The sequence below is a fragment of the Lepisosteus platostomus genome, chromosome 9 (assembly GCF_059453375.1).
Source record: "Lepisosteus platostomus isolate fLepPlt1 chromosome 9, fLepPlt1.hap1, whole genome shotgun sequence".
Lineage (NCBI taxonomy): Eukaryota > Metazoa > Chordata > Actinopteri > Semionotiformes > Lepisosteidae > Lepisosteus > Lepisosteus platostomus.
Window position 1 is genome coordinate 2,615,972 of NC_142619.1, and position 15,446 is coordinate 2,631,417.

General features: G+C 48.5%; 1 protein-coding gene and 1 long non-coding RNA gene across 2 annotated transcripts in view; both read left to right on the forward strand.

Annotated features, from left to right (window-relative positions):
- The window catches only part of LOC148654365 (uncharacterized), a 140,445-nt gene that overhangs the window by 13,853 nt on the left and 111,146 nt on the right, over positions 1-15,446 (forward strand). The gene's annotated exons all lie outside the window — the stretch shown is intronic.
- On the forward strand, positions 5,729-15,000 carry LOC148654367 (uncharacterized). The gene is given in 2 exon segments (XM_088646586.1): positions 5,729-13,604; positions 13,607-15,000. Coding segments are annotated over 2 exon segments (7,719 nt in total). The 5' UTR covers positions 5,729-5,975; the 3' UTR covers positions 13,697-15,000.

Consider the following 15,446-nt stretch of genomic DNA (forward strand, 5'->3'; position numbering starts at 1 on the left):
TTTACTAGTGAAGGGTTTAATATTGAAGAGAGGGACAGTACAGGGTTTAGTGCTGAAGAGTTTACTAGTGAAGGGTTTAATATTGAAGAGAGGGACAGTACAGAGTTTAGTGCTGAAGAGTTTACTAGTGAAGGGTTTAATATTGAAGAGAGGGACAGTACAGAGTTTAGTGCTGAAGAGTTTACTAGTGAAGGGTTTAATATTGAAGAGAGGGACAGTACAGAGTTTAGTGCTGAAGAGTTTACTAGTGAAGGGTTTAATATTGAAGAGAGGGACAGTACAGAGTTTAGTGCTGAAGAGTTTACTAGTGAAGGGTTTAATATTGAAGAGAGGGACAGTACAGGGTTTAGTGCTGAAGAGTTTACTAGTGAAGGGTTTAATATTGAAGAGAGGGACAGTACAGGGTTTAGTGCTGAAGAGTTTACTAGTGAAGGGTTTAATATTGAAGAGAGGGACAGTACAGAGTTTAGTGCTGAAGAGTTTACTAGTGAAGGGTTTAATATTGAAGAGAGGGACAGTACAGAGTTTAGTGCTGAAGAGTTTACTAGTGAAGGGTTTAATATTGAAGAGAGGGACAGTACAGAGTTTAGTGCTGAAGAGTTTACTAGTGAAGGGTTTAATATTGAAGAGAGGGACAGTACAGAGTTCAGTGCTGAAGAGTTTACTAGTGAAGGGTTTAATATTGAAGAGAGGGACAGTACAGAGTTCAGTGCTGAAGAGTTTACTAGTGAAGGGTTAAACTCGCCCCCCGGGGGAGGTGTCCGCTTACTTTCAGTTTCGGAATGAGCAGCTGATCAGGCCACAGCTGACCGGATCCAGTTCAGAGACGCCTGGTTCTTCCACACAGACGGGTCTCAGTTCACGACCAGTAATCAGGCAGCACCCGACACGCACTGCCGCCTCTCTCTCTCCCCGTTACTGACGAGACGACGACACACCGACACCCGCTCGAAGCCGCTGGGTATGAAGTCGGGGTGTTCAGTTTTAATTGGGAAGTCGCTTGGCTTCTCCGCCTGGGTGCCTTTTTTCTGCATTTTTCGAGGGATGAGTCCTTGTCTCTTGCGGTCGGTGCGGTGCGCTCTTTCCCTCCGCGGAGGCGAGAATTTCGGGGCGGCGGAGCCCCGCTGGAGAGGCTCTCGCCTCACTGTGACACTGGAGCTGCAGATGGAATCGGATGGGGGTTGAAAGTCGGTCGTTCACCCTTCATTCCGTTTCACTGTTTCGCAAAGTAAAAATTATGGAAGCTCGTTTCCGCCAGGGAGTATCTCAGAATTCCGACTTTATATCTCGACTTCGAAATAGCCATATTTCATTGTCTGTCCTTTTGTTATTGTAACGGATTCGGGTTCTAGGGCTTGTGCCCTCGCCGCTCCCACCCTAGTTCGTGCCTCGCTGCACTGGCTCACTTTCTTTAAGAACACTTTCTTTAACCCCTGCCGCCAGCATCCCTGTTATGCGCAGGGGAGGGTGGTGTACTGCAACCAGATCGTGCAACCTGGATGTCGGCCGTTCCGTTACACTATTTTCATGAATCGTACAGGATCATAGGATCTATAAGCCTGAAGACTTGTCCTGTACAGTGCCCTGATAAAAATCAAATTAATTACACTAATTTTTATAGAATCCCATTTCCGCCAGTGAGGCTTCCATAGTACCCGGATGGAATAGTGCACGGTGGGCTTTTTAAAATAGTTTTTATTTACGTAGACAGAATATGAAATAAGATACAGAAATAGGCACTTCACATCCAGAAGAATTCACAATTATAAAAGCTGAAACATACTTTTTACGTATTTCCATTGTATGTCCTTTTTTACTTAAAAAAGAAGGTCTTCTTTAGCTCAGCTGGCAAGAGGTTCGAGCCAGTGCAGGGAGGCACGAACTAGGGTGGGAGCGGCGAGGGCACAATCCCCTGAACCTGAATCCGTTACAATAACAAAAGGACAGACAATGGAATACGGCTATTTCGAAGTCACAAATGTGAGATGCTAAGTCGCAATTCTGAGATGCTAAGTCGCAATTCTGAGATGCTAAGTCGCAATTCTGAGATAGCATAGCGCGTTTGTTTTTTCCTCCCTGGCGGAAATGGGCTTCCATTGCTGTAGATTAAATGAATCGCTTTGAAACATCTAAATTCGGAATTCTGAGTTGCTAAGTCGGAATTCTGAGTTGCTAAGTCTGTAAGATTAATTTCATAAAAAGCAATAGAGACGTTATCGGGGTTTTTAAAAATGTTTACAATTATTAGCTCATACACGAAGGGAGGTTCTGTTGTCTTGTGTGAACTGCAACAGCACTGGGAGAACCACAGTGTCACGCCCTCTGCAGCCAGAGGGCGCTCCTTCTCTGTCCTGTCCCTAGTTTCCGGTCTGCTGTCCTTCCTGTCCCTCTCTTTCCCTTGGGCTATATATTTCCGGGTCTTGCACTCTGTCCGGGCTCAGCTTTGACGTTCGGATGTCCTGAGACCCGCCTAGCACCAGGGCGCCCCACGTCCGCTCCCTGAGGGCATAGGTTTCTATACGGCATTCCTGAACTCTTTGCACTATGAGCCCGGGCCTTTTTCCTGTCTCGCCGCTACGCATATGGGTCTTTTCCGCTCTCCTGCTCCCCACGGTTAGTCCCTTTGGACGTCAGTGACAGAATGCTGAGCCACCTACTGACCCCGCGAGCGGTGTTTTTTTTTGTCTTGCCGCAGTTTTTTTTTCTTGTTCTCTGGGCTGTTTTTTTTTTCAGTTCCTCTATTCTTATCACTGGATATCACTCCGATCTTCCGTGCCTGTGAGCGGGTCCTGCACCTGGCTTTCCTCGGGTAGATCACTCCGATATCAGTGATTGAATGTTGAGCTGGCTTGCCTATCCTTATTACTGGATATCACTCCGAGCTTCTGTGTCTGGAGCGGGTTCTCGTGCCTGGCTCTTCCTGGTCATGCTCTCTCCGATATCAGTGATAGAATGGTAAGCTTTCTGCCGTTCCTCCATTCTTTTCGCTGGATATCACTCCGGGCATCTGTGTCTGTGAGCGGACTTGGGTCTGGCTTTCCTCAGGTTGTCCACTCTGATATCAGCGTTAGAATGTGTACGTGCCATTTGCCCAGTCTGCGGTATTTTTCCCCGGGGTTTTTGTGTTTTTTTTCTTGTTTTTTGCCTTTTGTTTTGATTTTTTTTCTTCCTGGTTTCCCCTCCTTTTTGGTCCCCCCTGCTCTCTGTGTCTCGGAACTTTGGTTCCTATCTGTCTTTTGTGGTTTGTCTCCCTGGTCTTTCCCAGGTTTTTGTTTGTTTGTGTTTGTGCTTGTGTACTTTTTTTGTTTTAAGTCTCTGGAGCTCTTCTCTACCCCCCCCTTCCTCCTCCCAATAAAGGTTTATACCCCGGAGGAAGGGGTAGCTCTCAGCCGTGGATTCCCGGAGGTTTCCTTTCAGTTAAATTAGGTTTTTCCTCCCCCCAGTGCTGGGCAGCTTATTTATTTGTATGGGTGTCGGGAGCCGCCCATGAAGGTTGGGGTACTGTCACGCCCTCTGCAGCCAGAGGGCGCTCCTTCTCTGTCCTGTCCCTAGTTTCCGGTCTGCTGTCCTTCCTGTCCCTCTCTTTCCCTTGGGCTATATATTTCCGGGTCTTGCACTCTGTCCGGGCTCAGCTTTGACGTTCGGATGTCCTGAGACCCGCCTAGCACCAGGGCGCCCCACGTCCGCTCCCTGAGGGCATAGGTTTCTATACGGCATTCCTGAACTCTTTGCACTATGAGCCCGGGCCTTTTTCCCGTCTCGCCGCTACGCATATGGGTCTTTTCCGCTCTCCTGCTCCCCACGGTTAGTCCCTTTGGACGTCAGTGACACACAGTCCTGTAGTATCCAGTCAGTTTGTGTGTATTAACCCCTCTCTCCCTCAGTGCAGTGTTAAAGTACTGGAGTGTCCAGTCAGTGTGTCTGTATGAACCCCTCTCTCTCTCAGTGCAGTGTTAATGTACTGGAGTGTCCAGTCAGTGTGTCTGTATGAACCCCTCTCTCTCTCAGTGCAGTGTTAATGTACTGGAGTGTCCAGTCAGTGTGTCTGTATGAACCCCTCTCTCTCTCAGTGCAGTGTTAATGTACTGGAGTGTCCAGTCAGTGTGTCTGTATTAACCCCTCTCTCTCTCAGTGCAGTGTTAATGTACTGGAGTGTCCAGTCAGTGTGTCTGTATGAACCCCTCTCTCTCTCAGTGCAGTGTTAATGTACTGGAGTGTCCAGTCAGTGTGTGTGTATGAACCCCTCTCTCTCAGTGCAGTGTTAATGTACTGGAGTGTCCAGTCAGTGTGTCTGTATGAACCCCTCTCTCTCTCAGTGCAGTGTTAATGTACTGGAGTGTCCAGTCAGTGTGTCTGTATGAACCCCTCTCTCTCTCAGTGCAGTGTTAATGTACTGGAGTGTCCAGTCAGTGTGTCTGTATGAACCCCTCTCTCTCTCAGTGCAGTGTTAATGTACTGGAGTGTCCAGTCAGTGTGTCTGTATGAACCCCTCTCTCTCAGTGCAGTGTTAATGTACTGGAGTGTCCGGTCAGTGTCTGTATTAACCCCTCTCTCTCTCAGTGCAGTGTTAATGTACTGGAGTGTCCAGTCAGTGTGTCTGTATGAACCCCTCTCTCTCTCAGTGCAGTGTTAATGTACTGGAGTGTCCAGTCAGTGTGTGTGTATTAATCCCTCTCTCTCTCAGTGCAGTGTTAATGTACTGGAGTGTCCAGTCAGTGTGTCTGTATGAACCCCTCTCTCTCTCAGTGCAGTGTTAATGTACTGGAATGTCCAGTCAGTGTGTGTGTATTAACCCCTCTCTCTCAGTGCAGTGTTAATGTACTGGAGTGTCCAGTCAGTGTGTCTGTATGAACCCCTCTCTCTCTCAGTGCAGTGTTCATGTACTGGAGTGTCCAGTCAGTGTGTCTGTATGAACCCCTCTCTCTCTCAGTGCAGTGTTCATGTACTGGAGTGTCCAGTCAGTGTGTCTGTATGAACCCCTCTCTCTCTCAGTGCAGTGTTCATGTACTGGAGTGTCCAGTCAGTGTGTCTGTATGAACCCCTCTCTCTCTCAGTGCAGTGTTCATGTACTGGAGTGTAGCTATTATGCTATTGTGACGGGAAAGTGAATATTTAAGACTGATACAAAAAAATAATAAAAAAGTCAATATAGTATACATATGTTTACATTTTCTTAAGAGTAAGAGCTTATTTAAGATAATCAAAAATATATATATATTAGACATAGTGGCTTTAGAAACCTAAGATATTTATAAGCAAATTAAGCGGGGTTAGAGGAGTCATTTGAATGTAAGCTGCATTAATAACCAGGCCTGCGCTGAACATCCACCCAAAGCACTACTTCTGTGACAAACCACACCTTTCTCACAGACCCCCTGCTAAACTCTGACGCGGCGGGGTGGGTCGTTTTTAAAAAGACCGCGCGAGAGTGGACATGAAAGCAGACACTGCTGATGGTAGCGTTTCGGGAAGCCCTCTCACAGTTTTCAATGAAAAGGGTGAGACAACAGGATGCCAAACAGACCAATAGTGAAACAGAGGCCTGGGTGAGATGCATTATCACAGTGAGTCTGCGCTGCTCATCCACAGAATACTTGCTCTTTGCGTATGTCATGTCATTTATGAGGTTATTCAAGCAACGCATGAAGCAAATATGATGTCATTTTTACTTTACTGAATGCAAGCAGCTTAAAAAATCAACAGTTAAAAGTCAACACCCCAATAAAAGTCAAATGGGACTGCGCATGTTAAATATTCTGAATCTCTATTCTCAATAACAGCTTAAATACTTCAGGAGGGAGCTTGACTGTTCTGTTATTCTTAAGTGAACAATACAAAGTCAATTTAAACAGCATGAATTCATTAAAACATGATGGGTGATTTCCGTTTTGAATCTTGCCCTTGCTGCTTGTGTCTTCCAGGTGCTGCCCCTCCTTCCCAGCTAAAACTCAACCAGTCACAGACCAGCTCACAAAATGGGAGGCCATACATCTTCACTTTGTTCCACATGTCAAACAGATATGTATTATGGCTACAAACTACTTGACTCTGTTTTCAAGGCGTATGGTCAATTATTACCTGATAGTCCACATGCAGAAATAGATGACTGGCTTAAATCAGGCAAGTGTGGAAGGTGTTATGAAAGGTACTTGAGAGACAAGGAGAGAGACAAGGAAATGAGGGAGCAGGAGGAGAGGACAAATATGGCAGAGGAGAGAAGAAAGCATGCAGAGGAGAGGAGAAAGATGGCAGAGGAGAGAAGAAAGCATGCAGAGAAAGAGAGACAGTGGGAGGAGGAAAAGAAACAGATGGTGAGGAGAAGGCTAGAGGGAACTCGAGAGGAGACGGCCAGGAGGTGTGCTCAGGAGAGACGGAGGAGAGCAGAGGAGATCCAGCAACGTCATGGTCAAGTGGTGAGAGAGGTGTTTCAGGGACGGCGAGAAACCCTGAACGCTGGTGATTCAGATTCAGACAAAGGGCTACTGAACATCCTGTCCAGACAACTTGGAATCCCTGAGGCCGAGATCGATCTCAGGAAACTGTCCCCCCAGCAGGTCCTCTCTCTGTCCCTCAGTCTCCAGGAGCTGCTGTTTGATGACTGGGTCGACCACACCCCACTAGAAGACACCCTGCTTCACACCCAGGTCCTGATCACAGAGCTGTGCATGATAGTGCTGGATACCAGTGAGGATGGCTCGCTGGAGACTGCTGCTGACCAACTACAGCTCATAGTGGAGACACTGGTCAGGGTGGTGAGAGAGGGAGAGGGACAGTGTCTGTACTTCACACAGGCCCTGTTCTTGACTTACACTCAGCTCCTGGAAACCTGCACTGAGACCCAGCTCACCACACTCTCCATCGCTGTGGCGTGGACCCAAGGGGACATTTCCACCGAGCAGCTCTTCCTCCTGAAGGTCCTGGAGCTGCTGCTCAGAGCCATGGAGGAGAGGAACGGGACAGCTGTGACAGGAAAGGTGAGGGGTGAGGAGGAGAAGTGTCTGGAGCTGATCCTGGACGCTCTGGTTCAGACATCTGAAGGAGGTGCCTTCTGCAGGCTGACAGCCTCGCTCCTGGGACTCCTGGGAACTGGCCGCTGGACTTGTACAGAGGTGCTCAGACTGTTAGACACACTTGTTCAGAAACCGTTAACCCCCGAGGATCTGCTGAGGATCACCGACCTGGTGAAAGGGAATGACCTTTCACCTTTCTGGACAGGCAGCGAGGGCTGCTCTCTGGACTCTTTGCTGGAATCTGAACACCCCGATACTGAATTTCGCAAGACCTTTGAGGAGAAGCTTCGGAGAGAAGGTGATAGGATACTGGAGTCTCATGTTTCACGACTGCGAGAGTCAGGATGCATCGATGCTGCGACTGCAGAAGTAGTGAAAGGCGTGGTGGGTGCCACCCAGAGGGAATTTGAGGACAATCTAAATGAAATCGAAGACAATGAGAATGAGGCTAAATTGCTCCACAGTGTTTTTAAAGGGTCCCTTAAAGGAATCAGGATGGAGGCAGCAGAGCTGGAGAGAGTCCTGTCAGCCCTGAGCAGAGCTGTGTTCCAGACCCAGGGCTACTGGCCCACAGTGGCTCAACTGGTCAGCTGGTGTGTGCTGGCAGTCTCTGGCACGGACAGACCACATGCTGTCATACCTCTACAGATCGACCCCTGTGTGGTGGCCATGTACGCAGCACTGAAGGTCCTACAGGGTGAGAGGGTGGGTGTGGTGCTGCGATCTGCCTCCTCACAGGACCACAGACCCCAGAACTGGACTAGTTTCTTCCAGCTGTTTGGAATCACGGTCAATATGAGCTGTGAGGAGGTGCTAGATGAAGATTTCCAAGATAACATTGTCTATGGCACTGTGGAGACTTCTTTCATGAGATTCCTTCAGCAGGGTCCAGGGCAAGGACTTTGGACACCAGCAGAGATCCCAGACTTTTATTGTCTGGTAAAGAAATTCAGAGAAGAAAAAAGTACAACAGACAACAGACAACAGAGTCAGCGCGGTGGTGTTCTCATCTCAATCATGAAAGTGTTACAAATGGTGGAAATGCATCGTGTGTCTCCCAGCTTCAGGGACAGACACAACTACACCCTAACCCAGCTGCTGGACGTAGGGTGTCATGGCCCTGACCTCCTGTTCACTCTGAAGGACTATCTGACAACCAAAGGAGAGAAGAACCTGGAAGAAGTACTGCAAGAAATTCAGGAGAGGGGAGAGACAGAGACGACCACAATTAAAAAGGTGAGGGACATTGTAACCTCTGTCCAAGAACAGATTGAAAATTATCTGAAGGAAACTGCTCAGCAAAAAAAAACATATTTTGAAATGGTCAAACAGAAAGTTGACAGGTTATTATTCTGGAAGAAATCTTTCCATGGTTTCAATAGAGGCTGCCTGACAGGCCACAGTCTGGGCACGGAGGAGCTGCAGACAGCCCTGGTCGTCCTGTGCTCAGCTGTGTATGAGACCCAGGGCTGGTGGCCCAGAGTCACTCAGATGGTCAGCTGGTGTCTGCTGGCTCTGTCGGCATCAGGGAAGCTACTGGAGCTGGGCACTGGAGAGGGGAAGTCCTGTGTGGTGGCCATGTTCACAGCCTACAGGGTACTGAGAGGGGAGAGTGTGGACGTCCTATCCAGCTCTCCTATCCTGGCCCAGAGGGACGCACAGGAGTGGAGGACGTTTTATGGATTGTTTGGCATCGCCATCGATAGCAACACCGACAAAACCACGGACAAGAGCAGGAAGGAGTGCTACCAGTGCGATGTGGTCTACGGCACAGCAGACAGCTTTGCGGCAGACTGCCTGCGCCAGAGTTTCGAGATGAAAGACATTCGGCCCAGACGGCAGTTCCAGTGCGCCATCGTGGACGAGGTGGACTCACTCCTGCTGGACAAGGGGGTGCAAATGACCTACCTGTCCACAGACATGGCTCCCATGCAGCACCTCAACATTGTCTTGGCCATGATCTGGAGCATCGTCAGCCAACACGGCTTTGTGGCCACGGAGAACGGGCCGATGGTCCGAGGGCCTGTCCTGCCTTTCAACAGAGCTCTGTTTGACTCCATAGACGTGGAAGCAGTGGAACCAGCTGACATTCTGCAGATGGCAGAAGAAGAGGGTCTGATTCAAAAGGGTTTTACCAGCAGCTATGACAAACTTGAGACCACTGAGACATCATCCGAGGATCCAAATATAGGAATCCTTAAAGAAAAGCTAAGGACTGTGTCCCAGGACGACATGGTCCAGATATTCCAGATAGCCCATGAATACTTCCCATACCGTTTCACCACCTATACCCAGGATAAGACCGGGATCCTGCGTCTCTGCTCCCACGGCAATACTTCTGAAGGTGAAGATCTACCTGAGGTCTCCTTTTTGCTTCTGGAGGAGGGTCTCTGCTGTGGGCTGTACGACAAAGAGGAGCCCCTCTGGGAAGCTGTGGAGGAGAACGTTAGAAACCACTTCTTCTTCACTTCTGGCCAGACGGTAGAAAAGCAAGAACAGAAAACCTGTGTCCCAGGCTTCTTGCGAGAGCTGGTGGAGAAGAAGCTCAGTGTGTGGGTCCAGAACGCTTTCCTGGCCCTTAAGGTACAGGAGGGCCAGGAGTACATCGTGGAGGACAGCCGTGTCCTTCCGGTGGATTTCGGCTCCACGGGTGTTGTGGAAAAGAACAAGAAATGGGGGAACGGCCTGCAGCAGTTCCTGGAGATGAAGCACCAGACCACACTGAGCTGCATGTCCCTCGTCACCAACTTCCTGTCCAATGTAGCCTTCTTCAGGAAGTATGAAGGCCAGATCTTTGGGACAACAGGGACTCTGGGAACACAGGAGGAGACCGAGCTGCTGAGGAAGCTCTATCCTGGCCTCTCCACCTGCAGGATTCCCTCCTTCAATGGGAAGAAGCTGTACGAGGTGGAGGGAGTAATTGAGAAAGATGTGGATGAATGGAGGAGGAAGATATGCTCTTCTGTTCTGCAGCAGACTAACCCTGCTGCCCCCTGCACAACAGGACGGGCTGCACTAGTGATCTGTGAGAAAATCAAACAAGCAGGGGACATCCACAGAGCTCTCTCTGAACAACTGAAGGAGGAAGAGGGAAAAGAGCACCTAAAGCTCTACGTCAACAGCAACAGGGATAACTCCAGCATCACGGAAAAGGCTCTACGGCCTGGAGATGTGATTGTGGCCACTAACCTGGCTGGCCGAGGCACAGACCTCAAGGTCACAGACGAGGTGAATCAGGCTGGAGGGCTGTTTGTAGTTCTCACTTTCCTCCCACAAAACGCCAGAGTGGAGTTGCAGGCATTCGGCCGCACGGCGAGGAAGGGCAACCCTGGATCGGCCCAGCTCCTCCTCTGCTCGGCTCATCTTCAGGAGCCAGTGAAATCGGCCCCAACGCTGCAGCAAGCCAGGGAGGCCCGAAACCAGCTGGCCAGAGACCGGGTGTCTCGTGTGCTACAGGATGACATCCCTGAGCTCTCACTGCGGGAGGAGCTCTTCTCCGAGTACTGCGAGCACCTGCAGGACATCTACAGCAGCTTCCCCGAGTCCGAGAGCCGCAGGGTGATGGTGGCTGTGCTGAATGAGTACTGGGGGATATGGCTGCTGAACAAGACAGAGGAAATGTCAGCTCCGGACATGTCAGCTCTGGACCGGCTCAGAAGAGACCTGAGAGAGAAAATGGAAGAAGCAGAACAAAAATGCCAAACCAACCAGTCTCCTTCTTCCAGCATCTACCAGTACATCAAGTTCGGGAACAAGCTGCTCTATGAGAAAAAGTGGGAAGAGAGCTCTGAGCTCTTCAGTAAAGCCATAGAGCTGGACAGCTCCTGGGCTGCCATCGCCCTCTATAAACGTGCCTACTGTACTTTGAAGAAACAAGACCAAGATTACTTTAGAAGGGCGAAAGAAGACTTGGAGAAAGCCCTGCACTCTGTGGAGCTCTTTACAGAGCAGTGTCTTACAACCCTGCAGCTGGTGAAACTCTCTGAGAAAGACTCTGGACAGAGCACCACTGCATTCCAGAGACAGACACAGGTCAGGATTCAGGTGCTCAGCAATGTTCGCATAAATATCAAAGAAGCAATGGAGAAACTGACAGAAATAGAACAGAAAAAGAGAGACATTCTTATAGAAGAGAGCTCCATCTTCTCCCTGGTGAAGGATCCAGAGTCTGACGTCCATGAGGAGCTGTACCGGGTCTACCAGCTGGGCCTGGAGCTGGTCTTCTCTGTGAAGGAGAAGCCCCGGTTCTGCTGGGAAGGACTGATAGTCTTTCTTCTAGGAGTGGCACAGATTGCACTTGGTATTGTTCTGATTTTGACGACTACCGGAATCCTGCTTACTGTGGGTTCTGCTCTGATTAGTGAGGGGATATCAGACTGCATTACTGGAACTACAGCCATGGTGACAGGCGAGTTCAGCTGGACCTCCTGGATTATTGGCAAAGCAGTATCCCTGGCTGTGTCACTCGTTGGGTATGGACTCGGAAAGCTGCTTTCCAAGGGTATGTCAGCCTGCAAGGCGGGGGTTCGGGGCTTGAACAAGCTGAAGTCCCTGCCCAAGTTCATCTCCAGGCAGTGTAAAGGAGGCATGACGGGAATCATGAAGGAAAATCTGAAAAATGCACTAAAGTATGCTGGAAAGGAGGTTGTGCAGCAAACTATAATGTGTGGTGTGAGCAAAGCAGAAGAAATAGCAATTGATCGGATATGTGGCCAAATAAGACATCACATCCAAGAGAAAGTATTCGAAACAGTTGAGAACAATATAGCCAGTGACCCACTAGGCCCCCTGGTGGACAGTGTGGTGGTCTCACATATCACTGAAAATGAAGATCTCGGACTCCTCCTGGCTGATGAAGAGAACAGGAGAGAGTTACTGGGCATTTTCCAGACAGCGTGCGGGACAGTGCTTGAGTCACACTGCTCTGGGCTGGGCTGGCAACAGCAGCTGAACACCTCCATTCACAACATCGTGAATAAAGCCAAGCACGGGAACAATGCGACAGCGAACAGTGTCCTGACTCTAATCCGGGCTGCTCACATGGCCGTTCTCTGTGGAGACGCAGTTCTTTCAGCGATGGACCTCTGCAGGGAATTCAACAGCCAATATTGTGAGGAACTCGAGAAAACTTTGAAAAGGTTGAAGAAGAACGTGGAGAAAGAAGGGCTCTCCGGTGGTGATAAAGCCAATCTGGTTTCTTTTAAAACGGAGATAACCAAGATGATCTCTTCAGCGCTGGGTGACGCTATTTTTCAGATAGTTCACCAGAAATTCTCCAGCCACATGGTCAGTCTCGCCCAAGAACAGATTAACGGAAAGATTGGCCAATTGGTAAGCAGTACTCTGAAGACAAGCAGAACCCGAGAGAAGCTGGAAGCGGGCCTGCACACCAGCTACATCGCCAGTGCCCCAGAGTCACACAGACATGCCACAGAAGAGGACTTGATTGGCGTGACCGCCTATGCTATGAAAATGACACAGCGCACTGCTGATGGTCCAAGTAACAGCGCTGAGAGCAACAGCCTGGCCACACTGCTGGAAGCCAAGCTCCTGGCTGAGAGCAGCAGCAAGACTGTGGTCATTTACACTGAGAACAGTAGAGGAAAGCGCAGCAAGATGACTGTGGTGCATCCGAATAAATCCACAGAGGGCACCGTGGAGCTGCTCTACCACCCCAAGAGTGACCGCTGCCCCAACGGCCACTACGAGGCCCTGATCAACGGCCGGGTGGTGGAAGTGAGCGGACAGAGGAACAACTGCCTTTATGTGGCGTTCGCTCGCAGCCAGCAGACGACTGCTTCTTCAGACACCATCTCCTCTGTGGCTGCCGGGCTGCGGGAGAAGGCAGTCCAGATGAGCCTGAGTGATCCAGGAAAGTGGGCCCCGCTCATCAAACGCAAGGAGAGAGTTCTGAACATCCGAGGGGGCGGCTGGTTCATGGCTGAGGGAGGTGGTGAATATGTCAAGGAGACACAGGAGGAGCTTGAGAAACACACTGGTCGGGTTGGCAAATACAAAGATAATCAGAATTACCTTCATGAGAACGGAATAGGCAAGTTCATGAATGCTGACCACCAGCCTGCCGTTGACAGCGTCGTTGAGGCCTATTTTAAGAATCCTGAAAGTCCGCTGGTCAAAGGCTTGATTCACATGTGGACTGATGGGAAATACCAACTGAATAACCCCCCAGACAAAAATAAATTTAGGAGTCAGATGCATTCCCATGGAAGGAATCTGCCCACTGTCCTTGTGCCCAGAGATCTACACAGAGCCTTCCCAACAACCTGCAGTAAAGAGTTCAGACAAGCAGTGGCAGAATACATCAGCAAGGATGATGTGGAAGGCTTTCTGAAAATGGCTATACTGGGTGCTGCCCCGAAATCTATCTATGGGAAGAGTGGAAATGGACAGAATACAAATTTGGGAAATCGAAGAGTTTCTATCTATACAAACAAATTTCAACAGGCATCTCTGCAAGTAATAGAGGTTTATAGACAAAAGCTTCAGGAAAGCAATTTCATGGATAGTAATCAATTAGAAAAAAGTTTTGAAAGGGCAGAGCATTGGGTTAACAACAAACAGTACAATGACCAAAACGATCGCCATGTTCAACAGACCCAGAAGATTCTGAACAAGAAGCTCAGCTGGAGCTTCTGAATTGTGTTTGGCTGTGGACACGTCGTTGATTTTACTGGGCACATAAACATTCATACCTTCTTCGAAGAGGCAAATTCGTCAAAGGCCTTTCTTCAAGACGGGAAACAGTCCACACTGAAACACGACTTCATTGTCCTGCAGGAACGGAGAGCAGGTCTTAATTGGAGTTTAATGCAGGCGATCAGCTTAGACACCGCACCACACGAGAGCAGTAAAAACCAAGGTGAGGGAGCTCTTGACTGCTGAGATCAAAGCTCTCAGACTGGCAGTAGATTTGGGATCTAGAGCCAGTAGATTAGCTCTGTATGGAAGCCCGTTTCTGCCAGGGACTAAAAAAAAAACGCGCTATGGTAACTCAGAATTCCGACTTTATATCTCAGAATTGCGACTTCGAAATAGCCCAAATTTCATTGTCTGTCCTTGTGTTACTGTAATGGATTCGGGTTTTAGGGCTGGTGCCCTCGCCTCCCCCCCCCTACTTCGTGCCTCACTGCAATGGGCTCGAACCCATTTCGATTTCGATTTAGAGGAAGACATAGTGTAAGCCTCTCTTGGGGTGTGTGTTTAGTGCTGAAGAGTTTACTAGTGAAGGGTTTAATATTGAAGAGAGGGACAGTACAGGGTTTAGTGCTGAAGAGTTTACTAGTGAAGGGTTTAATATTGAAGAGAGGGACAGTACAGGGTTTAGTGCTGAAGAGTTTACTAGTGAAGGGTTTAATATTGAAGAGAGGGACAGTACAGAGTTTAGTGCTGAAGAGTTTACTAGTGAAGGGTTTAATATTGAAGAGAGGGACAGTACAGAGTTTAGTGCTGAAGAGTTTACTAGTGAAGGGTTTAATATTGAAGAGAGGGACAGTACAGGGTTTAGTGCTGAAGAGTTTACTAGTGAAGGGTTTAATATTGAAGAGAGGGACAGTACAGAGTTTAGTGCTGAAGAGTTTACTAGTGAAGGGTTTAATATTGAAGAGAGGGACAGTACAGGGTTTAGTGCTGAAGAGTTTACTAGTGAAGGGTTTAATATTGAAGAGAGGGACAGTACAGAGTTTAGTGCTGAAGAGTTTACTAGTGAAGGGTTTAATATTGAAGAGAGGGACAGTACAGAGTTTAGTGCTGAAGAGTTTACTAGTGAAGGGTTTAATATAGAAGAGAGGGACAGTACAGAGTTTAGTGCTGAAGAGTTTACTAGTGAAGGGTTTAATATTGAAGAGAGGGACAGTACAGGGTTTAGTGCTGAAGAGTTTACTAGTGAAGGGTTTAATATTGAAGAGAGGGACAGTACAGAGTTTAGTGCTGAAGAGTTTACTAGTGAAGGGTTTAATATTGAAGAGAGGGACAGTACAGAGTTTAGTGCTGAAGAGTTTACTAGTGAAGGGTTTAATATTGAAGAGAGGGACAGTACAGAGTTTAGTGCTGAAGAGTTTACTAGTGAAGGGTTTAATATTGAAGAGAGGGACAGTACAGAGTTTAGTGCTGAAGAGTTTACTAGTGAAGGGTTTAATATTGAAGAGAGGGACAGTACAGAGTTTAGTGCTGAAGAGTTTACTAGTGAAGGGTTTAATATTGAAGAGAGGGACAGTACAGAGTTTAGTGCTGAAGAGTTTACTAGTGAAGGGTTTAATATTGAAGAGAGGGACAGTACAGAGTTTAGTACTGGAGATTTTACTGGTGAAGGGTTTAATATTGAAGAGAGGGACAGTACAGGGTTTAGTGCTGAAGAGTTTACTAGTGAAGGGTTTAATATTGAAGAGAGGGACAGTACAGAGTTTAGTGCTGAAGAGT